Genomic DNA, 24,755 nt, shown 5'->3' with positions numbered 1-24,755 from the left:
TGTTCTTCCATCACTATTCCATGAGTAATGTGCCTCTACGAGTGCCCTGTTCCCTCTGGCACCACTGTCACTTTCTTACAAAACATAAGCTATGACATTTCCATCCTTTTTTCCCCTTGACCTCACTATTACGGAGGCATGAGTATAAATGCCTGGTTAAGGTTGCAGTGAAGGATGTAACACGCAGATCTCAGCTCCAAACTGTGAAATAGAATATAAAATAAAAATGTAGGTCAATGTGCTCAAGGAAAGAAGGAAAAAAGCAGGTATTCCTTCACATATCCTGTTCCAATAGGAACTGTATTTACAACTAAATAAAATTGGTATTTATGAGAGCTGTGCCAGACTTATGCTAATCATTAAAGCAAAGAAGCATGTAGAGCAGGGAAGTCAAGTCATGCAGATTTATTGTTCTTGTGAAATCAAATATTCCTGCTAAGCTGAAGCCAAAATGAAGGGTCACTTTGTTCAGGCTTCTTTGAACTAAAGCTGAAATGCCGTAGATCTACTGTGAAGCAAGAGCAGACCTGGACAGGTAGCAATGAGTGTTGTGGGCTCTCTGGCTGCCAGAGGCAGAGCTGCCATGATTTCACAGGACTAGGCAAGTCTGAATTAGGCAGCTGAACACTGAAGGGGAGTTAGAATGTTAGCATTTGAATTATAAACTCAATGAGCAACTGCTATGAAATTAACTCCTAAAGATACTGCCTATATGCTTTTGGTTCGCAAGCAACCTCTCTCCTGCATGCAAACAAATGAGCTAAGGAGTTGGGAGCCTTTTTAGTGACAGGTGATTGCTCCCTGTAGGACCAATGAATTTAGGGCATATGGGGACAGAAAGCCCAACTACTTCATCTGGAAACGTTCTGTGCACTCCAAGAGCATCCACTGGGCTCTGCTGATTTTTTTATTTAAAAATATTTATTATAGAATACACCTCTGCTAATTTTAATGTGGCAGGAAGACCGCAACAGTAAGGTTGGGGTGGGTGGGACGGGATGGCTCCAGGGGGCACATAATGTTGGATTCTACCTAGGATCATTCATGGTCAGAAAAAAAGATAGGAGGAGTGGAGAGAACCAAGGATAAATTCAATAGGCGTTTATCAAGGCCATAATCCACAAATGAAGAACCTGTGGCCCATCAAACACTGCTGGACTACAACTCCCATCAGCCCCAACCAGCAAGGGATGATGGGAGTTGTAGTTCAACAATATGTGAAGACCACCATATTCCCCATCCCTGCCACAAACCCTTTTATCCTTTCAGATTTTTGCCAGGGTATCCAGTATAGCTGAAGACCAAGGGATACAGTAAGGTAAAACAGCACACTTGCCTTTTGGTGTGAAATTACTCTCCTACTTGATTCACTGTAACAGTGATTTCACTTTAAAAACAAAAACACCCAGTAAAAATAATCTCAACTATTATAATCTATTTCACACTTAAAATAGTTCTCCAGCTTGGAAAAGCTAAAGAGGCTGATTCACTTAGCCACAGATATACTGGGCCAAGGATTTTTATCCTCTAAACTTTTCACAATGAAGTAAGCATCCCCAACTACATTCTCATCATGGCAGCCTGAGAATTCACAAGTTAAAAGGACTGTTTTCTCACCATCCAGAAACTGTGAAACACCATTTAAAAATAAATACGCTGGCATTTCTCTCTCAAGTGTTGATAAAAGTGTCTCTCCTTCCCCACTTAAGGGCTTCGTTCTGTGTGATATCATTAACACGAGAGCTCTACGTCAAGATACTTTTTTACACAGGATAAAAGTCAGCCTTGGAGTAGCTGAAGGACATTGGCTGAGATCTTGAGGGCCAATTAAACTTGGCTCTTTAATGTTTTAGCACTGCAGCAGCTTCTAGTGCCAAATAAATAAATAAATAAATAAATAAATAAATAATTTATTATTATTATTATTTATACCCTGCCCACTCTGGGTGGCTTCCAGCAAAATATTAAAAATACAATAAAACATCAGACATTAAAAACTTCCCTAAACAGGGCTGCCTTCAGATGTCTTCTAAAAGTCAGATAGTTGTTTATTTCCTTGACATCTGATAGGAGGTCATTCCAAAGGAAAGGCGCCACAACTGAGAAAGCCCTCTGCCTGGTTCCCTGTAACTTTGCTTCTCGCAGTGAGGGAAATGCCAGAAGGCCCTTGTGGCTGGACCTCAGTGTCCGGGCTGAACGATGGTGGTGGAGATGCTTCTTCAGGTATATTGGGCCGAGGCCGTTTAGGGCTTTAAAGGTCAGCACCAACACTTTGAATTGTGCTCAGAAATGTACTGGGAACCAATGTAGGTCTTTCAAGACTGACGTTATGTGGAAGCATTCTCAGTGTGGCGAGTACTCGCTTTGAAGCAAAACCTGAATGAAAAAGAAATCAAAAGCATGCATAGAAATGAGGCATATGTGCTCCAGATGAATATGAGCAATCCCTGCTAGAAATAGCACACAGAACATCAATAATGACGGATGTATGAATCCATGTTATATCATTCATCTACCTAGCCCAATGTTGTCTCCTCTGCCTTGCACCTGCTCTTCAAAGTGTATCTAAATAGATCTGTTAGGTGGGGATGATAGGGAATTTAACACATGCACTCTATGACTCAGGTTGGTGGATAGTTGTGGTGGGAAGGTGTTACTTGATCACACTAGGATGTGAGAGTCCAAAAAGACTCTAAAGAAGAATGAAGGGGATTTAGTAAAAGGTTAACAAGGTGAACATATGACGTTTGGTTAAGGACTAGTAGAATGAGAGGTTTAGGCAGGACTGGGTGGGACTGGATGGGAAAGAAGAAGAGGGGTGGGGGACCGTGGTAACTATTTTATATTTTCTTGTCTAAATTTGGTTTCTGGGAGAAGGGTGCCACACATGCACAAACACTGAAATTTACCGTAACCTACTGTACTCATTTCACATGGTAACAAAGATAACTTCCTGCTCAGGTTTGCATTTTTTTAAAATAAAAAAGTTATATAGGTATTCCTGCTAAAACAGATCTGTCTAGGTCAAATCCTTCCTAAGAGGCATGGAACTATCATTATATAAGAAAAATAATTGGGAGGTTGTTTTTTAAGGGTGAGGTTCGAATTATATTTTGTAGGGCAAAGGAGCCTGTAAACAGAGAAGCGTGAAATGCACAAATTAAATAATAAACTTATAAGTCATAGGCATATAATTGAGTTGCCTGTATTCAAAACCACAACCCCTTTATAATAGGCCCAGGCATATTAACCCCTCAGTGTTAAACTGCTACACTTGTTCTGACAAACACAGTCCTAACCTACTCGCTTTGCGATGCTATACTGGAAAAGGGGAGCAGGGATCTTGCACTGCTCCATATCTGTTAGTTCAGCTTAGCTTCATGCCACACCATGTGGTTTAATGGCTGGAGCACCTTCCCCAAGCTGGTAGTCTCCAGATGTTGGATTACATCTTCCACCAACTCCCAGCCAGCAAGACCAATGGTCAGAGCCTGTGGGAGTTGTACTCTAAGGCACCTGGAGAGCACTAGATTGTGGGAGGCTGGGGCTAGAGTGCTTAGCTTGAATGTGAGAAATCAAAGTTCAACTCTCCACTCAGCCTATAGAGTCAATGAATAGCCTTCGGCAAGAGGTATCTGCCAGCAAAATCCATCTCAAAGGGTTGCTGCGTAAGCTGTTCTTTAATTCCTTAATGGGGTGGCAGGATGCAAGCGTAGACCCAGATGAATGCGTACAGCATGTAGTTCTGAAAAATGTGCAGCAGTTTATGTGAAGAGCAGGTCTTCAGATTTAGGATTTAGCTGTTATTTAGGAGACAGAGCTAACCTGGGCCAGTTTTGTAACACATGAAAGAGGGATTTGTCAGCTGCACCTGCATATCCAAGGAAGCACAATATCGTAAGCAACAAATACACCCTAGCACCAGAAAGCCATCTGGAAAAAAATCCGCCTTTCTTTTCGCTTGTTTCTCCAAAGTAAGATTATTGTACACCTCACATGCCCTCAGACAAACCATCTGCCAAAAGATCAACCAAAGGAACAAGGGAGAAGATAAAAGGAAACTATGAATTACTTGCAAATGTTAAAAGAGTGTGAAAGAGAGAGAAAACATCCCTTGCAACACAAGAGCCCAGCACTGGTGAGGTCTACTAAAAACAAAACAACAGCAACAAACAAAACACACAAAAGCCATTTTCTTAAGTCACTGTCTGAAATGGCAGATGGCTATGTGAAAGCGATAGCATAAAGCAACAAGGTCAGAAGCTCTGAGCTGAGCTAAGCGGTTAGCAAAATAAATGTACTCAAGTTCAAGGACTTAATCAGCATGTTGCCTCTAAAGGAAGGACCTTACTCCTTACATGGTCCCCCCCCCCCATCTCGTTTCCAAAACAGTAAACAGCTGATCTTTTCCAGCCCATCAAACCTTTAAAACAAAAGTCTCTGGAGACACACCAGCCTTCATGTGGAACAGCCACCCACCCACACAACAGATAGCAAAAGCAGGCAACAACCCATTTAGAAAGAGTGAGGGTAAAGGGTAACAAAGGAATGTTTCACAATTGCTTTTGAGATGCATTGGCCAGGAATATTCTTTAATGCAGGTGGTGGATCTTTCTTTTTTCACCCTCGTCCCCATTTGAACAACACAGAATTATACTTAGCGCATTCCCATTTTAAAAGCTGCTGTGTGTGTGTGTGTGTGTGTGTGTGTGTGTGTGTGTGTGTGTGTCAACAAGCCCCTAGATGAACAGCAAAGTGGCACTGAGGGAGCTTAATTTGATTATTTCTCAACTACCACTGAAAGTACAGCCATTCCATTCCAAGAATGGAACAGCATAGATTTCAAGGAGAAAAGAGAAATGGACGCATGGAACGCAAAGGGGTTGGCCGCCTAACGACTCAGATTCCCTTTCTTCTCTAGCTTCTCCGCCTCTTCTTTCTGATAACGCTGAAACACCAATCTTCCATTGTAAGTGAGGTTTCTAATAAACATTTGTAAAGGCAGGCCTCCTTCACAAAGGGGGGGAAATGGGCACATGGTGTATAACTGCAGGTTCTCTTTCAATCCCATTTGCAAAACATGAATATTTCAAACTGCCTCCGCTAAAGGTCACCTTTATATTAGCATTCAAAATTAGATGTATGGATCTTGTCAGTCCTTAATTACCTCCCCCCATGTTATGATTGTGGATTTGTTACCGCGCTCCACGCTGCAGCAGAACTTGCAGGATGATTAACTTCCGTATCATTAATCTATGAAAATCTACATTGCTTGTCTTAACATGAAGGAAAGAGAGAGAAAGCCGTCCGGGATGTGCTGTTCGGCACACTCACCCAAATATACAGCACTAGCAAAAGCTTGGTGTTTGGGTGCAAGGAGAACATGAGGGGACCCCACCGACAGAACCCTTGTCAAGAGCCACATCGGACACAGGGAAAAGCATTCTCCATCCTGCTGGTATTGGACCATGTGAACTGCTGCACATAGTCCCTGACTTAAAACGCACACAAAACAAAAGCAGTTTGAACTTCATTTATGGCCAGAGTCCACAGTTGAGTACTGACAAGGCCCACCCAGATGCTGGCCTGTATGTGACTTTTTTTCTGGATTCTATGCAGCTAACACACCCAGCAGTTAGCTAATGCAGCAATTGTGAATTAAGGAGACAGGAAATCTGAATTATAATCATCTGGTATTTGTTAAAAGTTTTTCATACATACACACACACACACACACACACACACACACACACACACACGTGTGAATGGCCTATAGTGCTTGAAGATGTCACATCATTCCAGCCACTCCTCATTGCATATCAAAAACAAGCTTGGTCAGCATACATTGCACAGTTCAGAAGAGTGAGTATTGTCCAAAAAACCCCACCCCTTCATGTTCTTTGTTGGTTCCTCTTTCCTGGGGTACCATGTTCTCCACTTCTGGTTTAGCACCACAACACTGGCAATGGGAGAGGCGAGCTGGTTGCCTGCACAAGCCCTTAGGCAGAACTGCACATGAACTGCAATACTGAACAGCAGCAGAAAAAGCTCATAATGTATTGAAAGGTGCGGGAATCCACATACTCCCCCCCAAAAAAATATCATCTTTCATAGTGGTTGTTTTCAAAGTAAGTTTCGGGTCAAGGTGTTTGTGAAAAATATGCCTGAAAGTGCTCAGAAGGCCAGAGGAGTCGCTTGATAAATAGGACATTCAGTGGTTGATTGGGGGGTGGGGGTGGGAAGAGAGAGAGAATCAGGAGCACAGTTCCTTGCAACAAATAGAAGATGGGAGATTTATGCAAAACATGTAAAGAGAAATGCTTCTTGCAAATTTATTGAATTTGCTAAATTTGCAGAATTCATCTCACTCACCTTCCTTTTCTTTTTTCTTTTTTTATTTGTTCTGAAATAATTTTTGACGAAGAACAGAAAACACCACAGAAGAGATACAAGAAGTCATTTACTGCAGCTCCTCAAATCCACTCATTTATAAGAACCTCTAGTAGGATTCAGAAAACTGCAAACAATCTCAGGTATTTTCAAATGTGACCTAACCAACTCCAGGTTGGGTATAAGAGCAAAATTTTCTATGGATTTTTCACGTCCCACACCTTTGGGCTCAATCATTGGGACTCCAAGATCCAGCTTTGCTTTCAGCCCGCAGAAGTCAATACCTTCTTGCCCCACAGCAAGCTCTCAGGACTGATGGGGATATGCCATCCTGAGTCTTGTTCCAGCTTTGATACTGTCAGACATCTTTGTTTTCCTCCCCTCCCCTCCTAGTCTCTGGAGAAGAAGGCCCATTACATTCACGCTACTGTCTCTACATCCCCCACAGAGGCATTTCCTATTCCAAATGAGGTGGAACATTGCCAGTCAGAAGCCATTTGCCCTGCTAAACTGAGTGCCATGGAAACAGCTGCTTTCCCTCTCACCACAAGGTGAGAATAAGGTGGTCCTTTTTTCCTCTTCAGGGCCCAGGAGGCAATTAGCCTAAATTCAGGCCTCCCTACCTTCCTCTCTCAACACCTGTTCTTTATAAATTCTTTCCTGGGTACTTATAATTTCAGATAGCAGTGACCATCCTACAGAAACAATGAGGAAGATAAATAAATTGCCATGTGATATACAAAACAGAAAAATTAAAGTGCCATTGCAAGAAGAAGAAGAAGAAGAAGAAAAAGAAGAAGACGGAGTCTATGTCACAGCAATTCCCAAATGGCCTGAAACATCAACAACATCCCACAGCTAATAACTCGTTTTGCTGCTAACATCTGTGCTGTGCAGCTTTCTTAAACAGAAAAACAACACAAATGCCCGGAGACCCAAAGATTACTTCAAAACAGTCGCTTACGGATTACTAATCAAGTTGAGCAGAATAAATGCCCACTTATTTTCAGTGGGTGATGCTCACTTGTTCATCAAGTGGGGCAGGAGTAGAAGCATGAGGGAGAAAGTGTCATCTACAGATCTGGAGGGAACATTTCCACTGCACATTATGGTCTGCTTAGCTTTCCAGCAGGCAGAATCCTTAAACTGCAGATACCCAATTCTTAGCCGATACAATTCGCATTGGTGCAGTGCAGAGTCAGATTGCCCTATCATGACTCAAAACAACATTCTAGGAGAGAGAGAAAGATTCTGGTTCTCTTACTCTTCTCCCTTACGCATGCTCCTTTTAGCTCATGCAATAGCCTTCTGTAAGCTGTGTCATCTGTCATAGGGCTAATTCACAACCTGCTAGTCCCCACCCCCATATGTATGTGAGCACACAGCTGTTGGGGAGGGGCTATTTTCACAGCCCAAATAAATAAAGATGACACCTGCTGCTTACTTTCTCTTTCTTTGATGTGATAGACTGCAGTTGCTGGAAACTGCTTACAATGTGGCATAGGCTGTGGATTTTCCATTTTAAAGATATTGTTAAACACCTCACTTTATTTCTGTATATCCACACTCCAAACTAACCTGGATTGTGGCCGTTACCTCTATAAAACCCTTAGGCTAGAATTCAATGTCCCACTAAGACTAATGTTCTCTCAGCTTGCCAGACAGAATGATCCCCACTCTCCTTGCACGCCCCCAAGCCAGTGTTAGAAATTAGTCAGGCACCAGGTGCGTTTTGCTACTGGTGTGGGTCCAATTGCAACTACATGGGGATATCTGGGCGCCAATTGTGGTGATTGTAACCTAGATTTAAGGTGCCATTTGGTAACTAGCTTATACATCTGAGTTTCTAACACTGCTCCCAGCCAATTTCAGGGGGTGTGGAGGAAGGAGATGGGGTACTGTGCAAGTGGGAAATCCTTTTGTAGGGTTTCAGCTGATGGGGCTTGAAAGGTGAATCCCTTAGTTCTTCTTAGGCAAACACCAAAAGAAGCATCACTATGATTAGCTAATCAAATAAAGCACATTCCAATGTGGCCATGACCTTTTTTGCTTTTAATATTATTAGCCAACAGCTCTGTATTAGAAATGGGGAACGTTTCTGATTCTATTCAAAGGTCTGCTTCAGGTAGAGCATCCACCTGCTGAACTGTTCAGATCTTAAGCAGCCCTGAGGTATCTTTGCATTGCAGAATTAGTCATTTATGAATTGCGTGTAAAGATTTAAAGGAGGCTGCAACCAAAACATACAGCTAAAATAGATTTCCCATATCAGTGACATAATTATCACTACGTCAAGGTTACTTGATTAGGTAAGAAAATGTCATATCCTTGGGATAACTTATGTACATCCCTCAAACACAGTGAATTGTTACAGTTATCAAAATATATACAGAAAGAAGATTATGTCCATCAGGAGCAAAAGACTCTAGTAAGCCACTGTCTGATTTCCAGTCTCTGCCTCCAAATGCTACTCTCTTAACTGTTTCTGCTACCCAGAACTTCTATTCTGACCTCATTTGCATGGCACACTTAGCCAAACTGTGGCTTACTGTGAACTATCTGTTGCTGAACTACTGGAACCGAAGGAGAATCCAGGCCCATGGCTTGCTTCACCCAAACAAACCATGAGTCGTAAGCAAAGAACAAATCTTGGTTGTAAACTCATGGTCTGTTTGGAGTGAGACAAATTACAAGCCTGGATTTGGCGAAGACAAACCGTGGCTTACCGCCCAGTAAGGGCCATGTTAGATGGCTGGCTCAGTTGGTAGAGCATGATACACTTAATCTGAAGGTCATGGCAGTGAGCCCCATGTTCGAAGACATCCCTGTATTGCAGAGGATTGGACTAGATGGCCCTAGTAGTCCCTTCCCAATTCTACATTTCTATGATTTCACTGCTGAATCCTAACGACTTTACAACACTTCATCCACAAAACATTCACGAGGCAAATAAAGAAGAACCTACTTCTATTTCAGGGTTTCCCAAACATGGTCATCCAGCTGGTTTTGGACTACAATTCCCATCATCCCTCACCACTGATCCTGCTAGCTAGGGATGATGGGAGTTGTAGTCCGAAAAACAACTGGAGACCCAAGTTTGGGAAACCCTGCTCTACTTATAATGTAATTCATTCAAAGCATACCGTTGCTGCATTGCTCCCTTCCCAAACAAAATCTACAGAAGCACCACTGACATGAGGGGAAAAACTGCACAACAGCAGACTGCAGTAAAACAGCCCACTCTAGTTATTGCTGAGATTTTTCCCAAAAAAGACGTAATTTTAGCTATCCAGATTGTCAGGTTAATGCACAGCCTGCTATATAAGTAATGCACAGCCTACTGTGTAAATAAGAATCACTATTTTTTGTTTTTATTTTGTACAGCCTTAATTATTTAACTTTAGTTTTGCTTTGTTTTTACCTTAAAATGTCCAACTGTATAATCAGCAACAGTTGTGCAGGATCCATTTAGAAAAAGATGTTACAGGACATGTGGCTAATGAGTATATTTTTACAAAAATTTCAGTTCAACCTTTAACATGTGCAAGGTGGAAAGCCATGTGTATGTTCTGAACCACAAAACATACTGTCCCAAGCACATCCAGTGCCAATGAGGACAAGTGATGGGAAGTTTAATTATTTATTGGCAGAGCCTCACTAACAACAGCTCCAAAGGTGCAAGAGATGCAGACACCACTTCTGATAATTAGCTTCTAGGCATCTACCTCCTTCAGAATTGTGCTCAGACCTGGACAGGTGGAGCAACAATGTGACCACACCCCTTGCAGCCCACTTAGACCCCTTGTCTGAAACGGTGTGCGCAAACAACCGGCAAGTTAGGAAGAGATAACTGTCTTATGCCGTTATCAGACCAGTGGTCCACCTAGCTTAGCATTATCTCTACTAAATGGTATGATGCTAGACCACAGAACATTCCATATTTCAATTCAAGAATGTTGTGCTTGACAGAGGAGACTCAGGAGATCAAGATTTTCTTCTTGTGTGTTTGACACCGTTCTTTGATCTTGAGCCGAATGCCTACATGTGTGTCCAATACTTCTGCTCCTTCAGTTTCACTGGGCCTACCCTTACTAAAATGCTTTAAAAGAGCCCTCCTGAAGCTGCTGTTCTCCAGGTGTTGCTGGACTCCAACTCCCATCTCAACCAACTAGGCAGCACGGCCAATGGTCAGGGATTATGGGTATTGGGGTTCAACAACATAAGGTGGACACCAGGTTGTGAAAGGCTATTGTGAAAAGATAATCAAAGTGGTGTGGGCACAGCTGTTCAGTTCCAATAATTTTATTAACTATGCACACAAGAGAGTTAATTTGGATGACCTGCCAAGGCTTCTCAGTGCTAGGGGAGGCACATGCAAAGAGAAAGAACAAGAAAGGATATGTCCCCGTTTTTACTGATAAAAATAAATGGGGGGAGAAGATTTCATTTCACACACTCCCCAACGCCATTTTATACTCAGGACACAGGTTAGTTCCTACCACCAACGCATCTCAAAGTACCCAAGATTTAGTTACAAATGTGCTGTCGGTATCGAACAATTATCCCCAGCACTAGGCAATTCACACTCAAAAGAGAGCCTGTGGGCACTTATTGACTGGCTTCATTGTGTAAATGACCATAAATCCAACCCAAACAGCATTCTTAACTTTTAACATCAATTTGTGCTGGGGTTGCAGCCTAAGTGGAGATTCTCCTACAAATTGGAAGCAATTTTCTTGACTGTGCCTCCCCCATTACCACTTGAAAGCACCTCCACTGGTGTAAAGTTTGCACTGTGCAGTGCTGGCTGAGGGAAGCAGAAAGCCAGTGTCAAGGGAGAAAGTGCAAATAGTTCAGGGATTAGGAATACCTCCTTCACCATGCTTGGGCAAAAACAACAACAAGGAATGGGGGGGGGGAGAGGAAAGACTCATCTACTAGAGAGAACTCCATCCTACCTTATTTTAGCTGCAAAGGTAGGTCAAAAAGTGTCATCGCTAGAACAAGGAGGAGAAAAACTGGAAACATATGTATTATCCTGACAGTAATGAAAAATCAAATGCAATTCAATTTAATCACATGACATGGTACATCCTCTGTTTTGAAGCAATCGTGCCTTGATTTGAAGCAAGCACCAATGGACCTCTTCTCAATGTAGAAATGAGAGTGGACAGCAGTTTGCCTTATTTGCAGGTCTTTGGGACAAAGGCAGCCTCCATCCCACTGCAGTCAATATGGTCTGGTTGCAATGCATCTCTGTCCCCCAACATCACTTAGCTGCTATGGGCTGGAACCTGGGGCCACCATGCATGCTCTGCTATGGTCCTATTAACCTCTACCTAGCTGTTGCAATAACAAGCACAGATCAGCTGCTAAACTTGCATATAGCTCCCTCTGCAAGATATTCTCACCCCCCCCCAAAAAAAACCCTACTTGCAAACAGCAATCATTAAAACATTTGGATGGGTTAGCAAAATGCATACGTAAACCACTTTTTAAAAAGGTGGGGGAGGGGGAGAAACAGCGATGGACATTTGTGCCTACAGTAATAAGGAAACTCAATCCACCCCAGCAGTTTTTGTTATTGAATGGTAACAGATTGTAGCCACTAGCAGAACTGGAGGAGTGAGAAAATTCTGAAGGACAAAACAAAAACAAAGATGGTTGAGGCCAAGCCTGATTTTACTATGAAGCGTGCAGCTTCGCCTCCAAATTTCATTTAATGTCCACTGGATATCAGCTCTTCCAAAAGAAAAAAAGAAAATTCACCCTCATCCACAAAACGCTACCAAAGAAAGCACCCACACAACGCAACTGTAGCCAGAGCAGGAATGGCCTTTTTCAGAGAGGTTACAGCTGAGAAGGGGAAATATAAACTTCCCCATCCTGTGTCTTGTGAACCCCTCCAAAAAGAAAGAAAGAATTCAGATACCCCCCACCTCCCTGGGCACCCTTTAGAAGTTCCAGTGGCGTCCAATTTTTTTTTCAAAGAGGGCCAGAAGTGAAGGGCCATGGGGGCCAACCAAAGGGCCAACCAAAGTTGTTGAGCTTTTTTTAGGAGTTTACCCCAGGAAATAAACTGCCACAGGGGCTGGATTAAACAAACTGGAGGGCCAGATTAGGCCCCCAAAACGGACTTTGGACATGCCTGAAAGGAAGTCAGGAAACACATCTGCATACTATGCAGTTAGGATAATGTGTAGGTTGGCCCTTAGCAGGAAGAAACATTCCATGGAGAAACCTGAGAATTATGCCATTTATTTTAAAATCAGGTATGTTTCTAGTCCTCATGGACGGAAAATCTGGGTGGCTGTGTTTATTTATTCTTCAATTTATATCCTCCTTCTAAAGGAGGACGAATGATACAGAAACTACCGTCTTTGAAGATTCACTAGACTAGAGGTAAACACAACGCACAATATTTTTCTCAACTTCTTGACCTAAAACGTAACACACAGAATGGATTCAAACACATACTTCATTTAAAAAAAACAACAACGTGCATTTATTTCTTTATTACCTTTATCTACCACCTTTCTCCCAAGCTGCCCAAGGTAGCTTACAGTTTTAAAGCACTACAATAAATTATAAAACATGCAAAGTCATAAAGTTTAAAAGGTTATGAATTAACCACATGGCTTCTCAAAGGATGTAGAGCCTTCAAAGTATAGTAAAACAATTTAAGTAGTGTTAAATATTAACAGCGTTGATGCAGAATGGCATATGTTCATTTAAAAAAAAGCCAGCTTGTACGTTTTGCTGTTCTTGAAATATAAAATTTATTTCAGGGTACTAATTCAGGATTTCACATGATGGGGGGGGGGAAGGATGCACAAATAGCTTTCAATGGTTCCAAGTTAAATAAGTGTGTATCAACAAATACAAATTAAAAAATAATTCCAGCATGTTTTTAATTTCAGTGGGTAACATGGATGGTTACTTATATTTGTAGCAGAGATACTTCAGCGAGTCTGCTCTGAATATCATCTGATGTGCGAGAACCACCTGCAAGCCTTTTCCCAACAGGACACAGTATTTTGTGGGAAATTGCTTTAGCTTCTAAAGTCCTAGAATGTAAAGTCAAACTTTACATCAAAATGGAAGGTGCAGACTAATACCTCAATTAAAAATAACTAAATAAAGAACAGGAGGGCTTCCAATTTGATTGGAATCACAGGAGAACGAAAGGTCTGTTTCATTCTTTCCCTTCCGACCACCAGGAACACATATTACCCCAGTTATAATTCTACCTATTAATGAAATATGTCTTTCCCATGCTTAGGCCCTTGTGGTTCAGCCTGAGCTGCAGTATCTGAAGGAAATAACTGGTCCTCAAAATCAGAAGGCTGTAGTTTTATTCCAGGGTTCTGCCAAAACACATATATTCCAAAAGAAATGATTTTGTGACGTATGGATTAATCTTTCCTAGCATTGGCATAATAAAGTCATCCTTTGCATCGGGGTCTTTTTATAAAATAATCTAGCGTATTACTTTCTTCTAGGCTACTGCGAGCTTACTGAAGGCAGAAGCAAATGACACATGCAGCTTGACAGAATGGGTTCATACCTTCATCAGTAAAGTCCCAATAAATTAAGCCAATTATCTGGTATGGAAATATGCTACCAAAATATTCATATACACATACACAACATCCTATGTATTTGAACATTATTTCGGTGCTTCATGCATATATTACCAAGTCATTTTACAGCTGTGGTCCACAAGCAAATACAAAGTTCTGCGGTTTTTATTTCAGGTGCTGTAAAAATCAGAAATAGACCATGTGGTGCCTTCTGGATGTTTGATGATAGAATCATAGAATTGTAAGAGTTGGAAGGATGTCTCCTGAGGATCATCTAGCCCTGCAATGCAAGAATACACAGCTGCCTCATACGGGGTTTGAACCTGCAACCTTGGCATTATCAGCACCACACTCTAACCAAATGAGCTATGCAGGTTGCTGAACTATGGCTCTTATCAAGCATGGCCTATGGGTCAGGGATGATGGAAACTGGAGTCCCAACAATGGGGGTGGGGGGAAACACCACATTGGTTATCCCTACAAATGTCCATGAGAATTAGGGTAAGAAGCTTATTGATGCAAGGTGTGCAGTTTAGAGCACTGCCTAGAGAAATTTGGACTGTTTCATTTTCCTAAAATAAATTAGAAAATACTGTTGGAAGCCAAAAGGCTGTGTGTGTGTGTTGTTTGCTTTGGATCTCCTTAGAATGAGGGGCTCAGCTCAATGGATGGAACTGATATGACTTGTGGATTCAGAAGACCATTGCTGGCAGGGCCAGGTCCCATAAGCTAGCAAGGCTGCAGATAACCAAGAAGCAGAGGTGCTGAGCCAAGCTGGAATTTGAGGCACAGGCAGGAGGCCAAGTCCAACAACACTGTTCTTGTAAATCAGGGGTGGGGGGCCTGTGACACTCTGGGTGTCACTGGGGTACAACTCCCATTACCCCTGACTATTGGCGATACTGCCTGAGGCTGGTGGGAATGTAAGTCCAACAGCTTTCCCCCAGCCCCATCCTGCTCTAGAGGAAGGACAGTCCAGGAACAGGTCAGGAAACAAACCAGGTGGCACATATGGCCTTAATGGATAGCTCAGTTGGTAGAGCATTAGGCTTTAAGAGTGGTGGGTTTAAGCCCCATGTTGGGCGAAAGATTCCTGCATGGCAGGGAGTTGGACAAGATGACCCTTGTGGCCCCCCCTTTCAACTCTACAATTCTATGGTCTGTTGTAACAGTGCTCTCCTGCTTCCTGAAGCTACTGTGGCAATGGAACACCAGCAGATGCAGCTGATGGCTTGCAATTCTGGTAGACTGGCAATAGCAAGCGGTAGTTCAGCATCAGCACCTGGGACAGCACACTGTGGGAGCTGGGAAGCAAGACTTAGTCTTAGGCCAGCCTTTCTCAACCTGTGGGTCCCCAGATGTTGTTGAACTACAACTCCCATCACCCCTAGCTAGCAAGGCCAGAGCTCAGGGATTATGGGAGTTCTAGTCCAACAACATCTGGGGACCCACAGGTTGAGAACTGCTGTCTTAGGCACACATACCCTCCCAAATTGGGCTTAGGCCACAGATCAAGTTGCCTGGGTTATCCCTTCTTTCCTAGTCTGAATCCTGCTGAGAACTAAAGCATTTGTGTGGGAAGGTGCAGGTTTTGCACCCAACTCCCTGGAGTAAAGCAGTCCCTCTTCCTAACACACCACATCAACAACTGCCATGATGGTGTAAACTGTTGGAAAGGAGGCAATGGAGCAGCCTACAAGCAAACAGGGGGCTGCCGTGTGGCTCCCCTGAACATGTTGCCCAGACGGAAAGAGAGCAGAAGATGAAATGGGTAAAAAATACCCATAGGCCAATATGGGGAGGCTGTGGATCCCACTTTCCTTTTTAACCATCAGCTAACTTGTTTCTTGCTGCTCCTTTCTGAAGCTAAGCACAACATGAGCTTTACCATCCTAGTTGGGTTTTCTTTTTTTGGTAAGTGGTGGACGCACACATCATAAACTACAAAATAACAATAAAAACGTGCTGTTCTACATCCTCTTAAACCACACACAGAGTAAATCATTTGCACACAGCTCAAGGGTAAAGGGATGTTTCGTGTTAGAATGACCACAAAAACATGAGCCAATGATCAAATCATGTCAGCGGCAGCTCATCAGGAAGCAATCCCTTCTGCAGCCTCCGCCATGGCAGCTCTGCTTCTGACCATGTGTCCTCCATAAACATGAAATGCTATCAAAGACTCAGAAAAAAGACCATCCTGCTGGAAGCACTGCAATTTCACTCTTTCCTCCTTTGGGGAAGGGCTCATGTCTCATTGGAAGGGGATGATGCTTCGCACTCAAAAAGTCCCATGTTCAATCCCTGACATCTCCAAGTATGGCTGGGAGAGACCCTTGCTTGAAAAAGCCTACAGAGCTGCTACAAGTCAGTGGGGACAGTTCAGAGCAAGATAAATCAATGGTCTGACTCAGTACAAGATGGCTACAAGCTTTATCGTTTGGGGACCAAGACATAACTTTCTTTGTGCACACACACCAGAGAAAGTGAGGGCTAATTCAGACATTTCTTTTCCCCCAACTCTCTCTTGAAAACGTAAACAGAGGGTGGAGGATACACAGTACACAAAACCACAGAATGTCCTATGATGCTTGGGGATTCTGGCTGCACATATGACTGAGAATTGCCCGTGTGCAATTTGCAGTATTATGCATGGAAGGGCATGCATCCAGACCTTTCACAGCATGCATGAACTGGGTGTTTCCACACACACACCATAACCATGCCTGCTTCATAGTTTTAACACTCAAGTATGGGAAACTGGAAGTCTAAGCAGTCCTTAGTTAAAACATTTCATACTGAAATCAATGTGGCTCATATGCTTAACAGTGTTCTTCAATGTATCGCTGATTGTGCCTAATGTCTCAGAAAGGAAGGCGAAATTGTGACCCTCCAACCTGTACGGTTAGTAGGCATTACTTAACTTTATGAGCTGCATGTAACACATGCCTGATGCAAAGCCACCACTTTTCGTATATTTATTTCTGACGCACAGGACATGTTGTAATCTATGAGGACAAACCACACTGTTAAGTGTACAGACCTCGCCGATTTCAATGAGATAAAGTCTGGCCAAGACTTTGCTCAACCCAGATGCAGACTAAACATATCTCATTGCACATTCCTTAGGTGTATCAGCCCTATTCAGGCATGCAGGATCTCAAAACCTAAAACTTCATTTGGGATGAACACATGTGAGATTAAAGTGGTGAGCAGAGAGGAACGAAAGACAGAACCCTGCCCCCAGCATCCCAGCATGCAGGGGTGGCTGCTGCCCATTGGGACTGGTAGGGAGGATGGCAGGGAGACCAACAGGAGGTGAAGCCAAAGTCAATGACAGGCAAAGCCACCTAATACTAGTTTCGTCCCCATACTTCTCCTCCCTGCAGAGTTCTATAAGGGCAACACTGAGTCTTAGGAAGGGGATGCTGGCATGCAGTGTCACCCCCTGGATTCATTGTTAGTCTAGAAGACGGGCAGAGAGGGGCTGGTTGAGGTTAATGGGGCAGTGCCCCATTTGCCCTAACAGACCAGCATGTACAGCCTCCTTTCCTGCACCCAGTTAGCGAGAACGTGCCTAGACGCCTCCCCATTCTGCTTAAGAATTCTGCTTAACCCCTATTCTCTACCTTCAGACCATCTCACTCAACATGCAAGGATCATAAGAGGACCTGACGCAAAAGTGACACTGGGAAGGGGGCTCACATGTGTGCCCTTCCCCACCACACATCTACATGCATTTGTCCAAATGCATGAACAGGTCTGCTGTATTCAGCGATTAATTTCTAAAATGATATGTCAGGTTTCGAGGCTCACACATGCCTGGAAGGCACAGTCTCTGAAATAGAAGCTCTCGTTCTAGATGCCTGGAGCTAGCTGAGGAAATTTGGTGGTGATGAAATAGCACTCTGCAGATTCTCTTCTTGATATGACTTTCCATGATCTAGGGGTGAAGACATGTTCCGGAGATTTCCCTCATGAAATCTGGCTGAAATGAAGTCCCACATGCACTCCTTGGTTTAATAGCCACTCTTGAGGATGGCAATACGCAGATGCCCAATATCAAAACATATTAAGAAGAAGTCTTAATATGGCTAAGAGGATAAAATAAGCAGATCAAAAGAGCTCATCAAAGTAAAACTAGTGTACAAAAGCTGGCCAAATTAAACATTTGGAATTTGACAATAAAAATAACTCAATAATTTAAAAGAACAAAACAAAAAGAACAGAACAGAACTGGGATAGACCTCAGCTACCAATTTGCACCCATTTGTCAAATGAAATAAAGATTTTGGAGCAGTTGGCATCTTCCACTGGCTGCTTAGAAATTCTGTAACGATAAAAAGAAGAAAGCAGGATTGTGCTGCTGCTACTTTCTGGCTTCAAACACATCTTAAATGAGCCTGAAACAAAGAGGCATTCTGCAGGCGTCATTAACAGGGGAATATGCAGGCAACATCTCTTGGAAAAGGGTGCATTAATGCTCACTCCGAGATACAAATATGGAAAGCGAAAGATCAATGCAAGTGGGATTGGTGAATCTGGGGTAGTAGTATCATTGGCTTTCACTTTAGGTCCTCCAGCCTTTCTTGCCAACACAACCAGAGCTTTGACATTTCAATCATAACACGAATGAATTAAGCTGCTGGATGGCTTCATGGTTATTCAACATTCTAAAGCTCACCCACAAAGCTGACATTGTCTAAGGAGAGTTCTGCTGGGAAAATCCAGATCAACCCAACCATTTTAGCAAGGGAATGCACTTCTTAATTCATGTTAACAGGCCAACCAACAAGCTGGCAACAGTGGCATTTGACTTTCACATTGAACTTCTGTCCTATCCCCACCACCCCAGTCCCTGTGAATCTATTTCCTTGGGATGCAACACATGTAAATGCTGTCCTGGTTTGTCTGTATTGGTTTGTCGATGTCCACATGGAGCAGGAGTTGCACAGGACAAGCAGAAGCCCTCAGATCAAGAGGTGGGCTAGAGTCCTTGTGCTGGGTCAAACCAAAGGCCAGAATCCCTGTTACACAATGCTTCTATTCAATAACAAGACCTAGCTCTAGATATATGCACCATGTGAAACCAATGTGTCCCAAGACACAAACATGGAGGTCTCTTGCACAGGACAGCAATGCTATGGAATGTGTGTGCATAGATCAGTTCCTACTGCCAATCATCACTTGCACAGATTCTGTAGCATCACCTTGCTGGACATGCCCCAGGTAGAATGAAGAAGGGTTATCTGTTATCAGTAAAGCGGTTGCGAGAGGTGCGGGTTAGAGAAATGAATCTGGGGGAAGGAAGCTGATGAACTGTTTTGGTGTATCAGTGCTTCCACAAACAGGCTTATTCGCGTGATGATCTGAGCGAGTCTAATCAGAAATAATCAAAACAGGCATCAGCTTTAATTGGAGAATCCACTGCCCTCCCCCATGAATTTCATCACAGAAAAGACAGTTGTATTATTTCAGCACCGCATTCACTACTGATTTTATTATATTGTGATTAATTTCTGCACTCACCATAAATACTGCATTCTTGCCGACCTCTATGTGTGTGTTTGCACCATGATGTGTGAACAGTATGGTGGAATTTATTAAGCCATGAGTAGCTTCATCACGTATTGTTCAAAACAACTGGAGCCCTACCACTAACTCCCTGGAGTTTTATCTTTGAAAACATCTCTACCTACATTCAACCAAAACAGGTGTAATTCCAGTGTAGGGGTCAGCTCCCCTTGCACTTAAATCAGCCCCAGATATCCAAAGTCAAACTGCATTTTTAAAATAAAAAAGTCCTCAGTATTTCCAAAAGTGGGAAATGGATACAGGATACTTCTCCCCACACCCTCCTCCAGTCCTCCTTCTACTGTGCTACATAGTGCTGGAGGGCTGGGCATTTGGTAACTATATAGCAAGAGGGAGAATGCAGTTCTACAAGCAGGAAAGGGAGAAATGTGCCTTTTCCCCTTTCCTTCCATAGGTGGAGGCAGTGTGCCTCTGAACACTAGTTGCAGGAGAACACAAGTGTGGAGAGTGCTCTTGTGGGCTTCCCACAAGCGTCTAGATGGCCACTGTGAGAACAGGATACTAGACTAGATTGTCTGTTTGGCCCCACCTGCCTTTAAAGAAGCTAAACACCACTTTAAACAGCCACTGCTTCTCCCAAAGAATCCTGCGAACTGTTGTTTAGAAGTTGTCAAAAGAAGACTATTCATCTCACAGAGTTCCCTGGAAAGAGGATCATGAAACCATTCTAGGAACTGTAAGTCTCCAGGGAAAATAGGAGTGACCTAACAGCTCTCAGCACCCTTACACTACAGTTCCCAGATTCGGGGGGGGCATGGCTGTTTAAAGTGGTATCATAGTGCTTTAAATGGTGTGAATGTGGCCCACAATTGACACTGCGAATTTGCCCAGGTCTTTCCTTAAGACCCTTTCAGTCTAGGCTTAATAATAATAATAATAATTTATTATTTGTACCCTGCCCATCTGGCTGGGTTTCCCCAGCCGCTCTGGGCAGCTTCTAACAAAGCTTAAAAATCCATTAAAATGTCACACATTAAAAACTTCCCTAAACAGGGCTACCGTCAGATGTCTTCAACTCTCAGCAGCATTGCGTACCTCCTGAAAGCTCACAGTTTCTATGTCAGCCAGTTGTGATGATGATGATGATGATGATGATGATGATTAAATTAGCATTTTTAAAATTTCTAATATTTTATTTATACCTAAGGAGTATGAAATAGATCAGTTTTGTTTTTGGGTGGCTCTGTTTCACTATTAGAAGGAATAATGCTATCGAGATGATCCAGATTTACAAAGGCACTATAATCAAGAATGAGGACATTGATGAGGCAGGCAAAAACTACACTGCTGGAGAGATGTGTAAGTGGGAAAGCGTTCTAGATCACATATCACAATGGCTTTCTTCAGCACTCAGGAATTAATAAACCAAGCCACCTCTGCATCAAGGCTTACATGATCTTCTAGTACAGGGTCGGCAACGTGCGGCCCATGGGCCGGATCTGGCCCACAAAGACCATTTTACCGGCCCACGAGCCACCGCCAAACCGAGCTGCCCACTCCACAAGTCCCCCGCGCACTGTGTGGCACGGGGACTCGCCAAGTGGCACCAGAAATCGCATCTGTGCACGCTCAGATACTGGAAATCACTTCTGCACATGCCCAGATGCTGAAAATCACTTCTGCGCAGGTGTAATTTTCAGGGTCTGGGCATGCGCATAAGTGCTTTCTGGCACCGCGGACATGTGCAGACACAATTTCTGGCGTTACGCTGCGCCGGTCCAGCCCACGGACAATCTCCATGGCAACCCCTGTTCTAGTACAAGAATAGATAGAAGTGGTAGGAAAGTATGTTTGAAGGGGGAAGATTACTTTTCAAGCAGGTCAAAGCACCTGACATAACTGAAATGATCTCACCACTGCTCCCCCTGAAAAAAATAATTGCATGTTTAATTGCCACCTTTTTTTTTTTTAAAGTGTTTTATTACTTAAGGCTCCATCTAGCAGGATGCAATTGCAAAAGTAAGAGTGGTACAAGTACAGACAAAAAGAAAATGTATTCCTGTCTGCTTCCTTTGAGCCACATCATTGCTTCTGGCTGGATGTGAACTCAGATTTCACACACCCAAGTCACTGCTACAGTGGCTGAGTTCCAGCATAAATTATGCCAAAGGTAAAGAAACAAGAATGATGATGATGATGATGATGATAGCAAAGCACGTGCTTCCTGAACCCTCTGCAAACTTTCACAGCGCTTGAAAGGAGAAATCCTGACTTCTTTAAAATGTGCAAACTTACTCCCAAAGCAATTTAGGAGATCTTTCAGGGTTACTTCAAGACTATGAGCACTTCCTCCTTTAAATCACTGTATGCACAATCACTTTTGACTGATAGCTGGATTGCTAAATATTCATGGGCATAGCCTGCAGAATTTTTGTTTTGCAAAGTCAAATCCACAGGCAGAAACCAGCACTGAAAAGTTGATTGCCTTGCTTCTGTATGAAATAGCAAGCTCTGCTTCAACACTTAAGGGATGGGAAATGCTGCTTAGAAACCATTATGCCAAATACAGGTTTAAAATAATAATAATAATGTAAAGATCATAATTCTACACGTTTACCTGGCACCATCAATTCATAATTCTGAGGAAAAAGACAACCCTCCAGCTCCTTTACAGTGCATAAAGTGGAATTAAAAGTCCCAAAGACAGTCTGAAGCAAAAGAGAGGAGGGGGCGCACCCTCTTCATCTCACGGAAAAGGTTTGCAACTTGCTGTGAAAACTCAGCTGCCGTGAGGCGGCTTCTATTAAACCATTAAGAGAAATAAAAGGCAAAGGACAGGCCAAGACTTAATCGCTCCCAGCGCCCCTAAGCGACCCATTGGCTTAAGTAAAAGTTGCGACCTTGACGCACGTTTCCTCTCGAATCAAATTAGCCGAAATCAATGGGACTTCACTTCCCACCGAAAGTGCATTTTATCAGATCCGGCTGCAAAAACCCCCCAGCTGCGGGAAACGACATGTTTTCTCCGATTTCACAGCCAAACAAGCAGCCCACAGCAACAAAACGTGCGGGTTTCCCCAACTTTGACCGGGAAAGGATGGTCTTTCCCCCTCTCTTCCCCTCTCCAGGTTTCCCGACTCGTTCTCTCCCTCTCCCCAACCTCCCCCTAGCAAACGAGACGGGGACCTTTCTTTAGGAGCAAGAAGCAGCAGCAGCAACTGCGACTGGCCGCCTGCCGCACCGCAATAACTTTCGCTCTCTCCGGGATCACACAGTTTGCAAAAGCAGACCGGGGGTCGCATCTTCCCCTTCAGCGGGGAAGGAGCAGGAGGGGGGAGGCGGAAAACGATCGCTCGCCGCTTTGAGGAACGGGGAAGGCCGGGCGTGCAAGCGAGCGAGCGAAGCCCATTCACTTCTTTCTTTCTCCTCCCTCCTCCTCTTCACGCCCCCTCACTCTCTCTCTCCCTCACTCGCCCGCAGAGCCACTCCGCCTGCCGCCCCTTGCCCCGCTCCCCCTTTCCAAACAATGGATCAGCTGCTCCACAGGCACTTGGGCGCCCACCGCCCAACTCCGAGCGACCCATTTCCCCCCTCGAGGGGGGTGTGCGTGCGTGTGGAGAAAAGAAGCGCAGTCGAGCCATCTCCACACGGGATAGAGGATTTCCACACCTTTTTTTTTTGTGTCCCCTTTTAACGAGGAGGGAGGACGAGGAAGGGGGTGGGTCGAGAGAAGCCCCCTCCTCTACTACTACTACTACCACCACCACCACCACCACCTCCTCCTCATCTCTTTCTGCCTCCATTAGGGGGTCAGAGAAGAAGAAGGGGCTCCGTCCACACTCACCAGCACGACGGCGAACCTCTCCTCCAGTTCCGCGGGCTCGGGCATGGGCAGCTTGAGCGGCACACTGTGCGCCCTGAAGTCCGTCTGCTGAGAGTCCATGCTCCCCGCATTGCCCATGGCAACGGCGACGGGGCCGGGGGAGCTCCGTCCGCCGCTCTCTCACAGGCAGGCCACGCCAGGCGAGGCTGCTGCCGCCGGCTCTCGGCTCCCACGACGCCGCCGCTCCGTTATCCCTTCCCCGCCCACCCCCAAGGAAAGCGGCGCGCGGACCCCCTCCCCAACCCAAGCCGCCGCCAACAAAACTGAGGTAAAAAATAAATCAAAGCTACAGCAAGGCGAGCCGCCCGGATCTGTCTGTCTCTCTCTCTCTCTCTCTCCCTAGTCTTCTCTCCTCATGCTCTCCTGCTGCCTTCTCCGCCTCCCCGGCGCAATCCTTTTCTCCGAGAGGTGCGAGCCGCCAGCCGGGCTCTCAGCTGCTGCATGTTGCACAGTTTCCACTCCGAGCGGTCCCGCCTGAGGGAAGCAGCATAGCTCCTCCGGCGGAGAGGTCCGCTGCTCCGGTAGCCCCGCCGGCGCCTCTCGACCGCGGCAGCGAGCGCAGCGCCCACAAAGCGCAGGACGGCAGAACAGCAGCAGCAGCCGCCGCCGACGAACGAGCCAGACAGCCAGACGAGCGCGCAGCCCAGCACAAAGCCCCCTTTCTGCAGCCGCCTCCTACGGAGCCGATCCCCGCCCCCGGCCCCGGGGAAAGCTGGGAAGCGTAGTCCTCGCAGGTTGTTCCTCATGCGCGGACATGCCCGGCTCGCGGGGCCGGTAAAGAGAACTTCAATGGATGAAAAAAGAAACTTGGGAAATCCTCACGGAGAGGGGGGAGAGAATTGTTTTGCATTCACTGAACAAAGGGTGCCAAGTGTGACGGTGGGGAAGGATCTACCATTCACACAGAGCGGGCGCCCCGTCAAAAGAATCTTTGTGAAGTGTGAATTTAACCCAGGGGTCAGCAACCTTTTTCATCCGTGGGCCGGTCCACCGTCCCTCAGACCATGTGATGAGCTGGACTATATTTTTTGGGGGGAAATGAACGAATTCCTATGCCCCACAAATAACCCAGAGGTGCATTTTAAAGAAAAGGACACATTCTACTCCTATAAAAACACACTGATTCCCAGATGACCACGGGCCAGATTTAGAAGGCGATTGGGCCGCATCCGGCCCCCGGGCCTTAGGTTGCCTACCCCTGATTCAAACCATATCATAATTTGCCTGTCATTCAGACAATAAATAAATTTTACATTCGTTTAAATGAATGTGCCTCAACCATGGCTACTGATTTCAATGAGTCTGCTCGGAGTAAACGTGAGTTGATTGGTATGGCTCCTCACTAGAACATTAGATTCTTAATC

General features: G+C 44.5%; 1 protein-coding gene across 6 annotated transcripts in view; it reads right to left on the bottom strand.

The window, feature by feature from the left end:
- FMNL2 (formin like 2) overlaps window positions 1-24,035 on the bottom strand; it is a 188,430-nt gene extending 164,395 nt beyond the window's left edge. For 5 of the 6 annotated variants that reach the window (XM_081871236.1, XM_081871235.1, XM_081871234.1 and 2 more), the window contains exon 1: window positions 23,353-24,035. In XM_081871236.1, the coding sequence (XP_081727362.1) occupies window positions 23,353-23,469 (117 nt within the window). In that variant the 5' untranslated portion in view covers window positions 23,470-24,035. The remainder of the gene's footprint in view (window positions 1-23,352) is intronic. The other variant, XM_081871239.1, reaches the window with a different exon arrangement.
- Between the last annotated feature and the right edge of the window lie 720 nt (window positions 24,036-24,755).

Source organism: Podarcis erhardii (assembly GCF_964252035.2).
Source record: "Podarcis erhardii genome assembly, chromosome: 1".
Taxonomy (NCBI): Eukaryota; Metazoa; Chordata; class Lepidosauria; order Squamata; family Lacertidae; genus Podarcis; species Podarcis erhardii.
The sequence above is the reverse complement of the archived record's forward strand: the minus strand, read 5'-3'. Positions and strand labels throughout refer to the sequence as shown.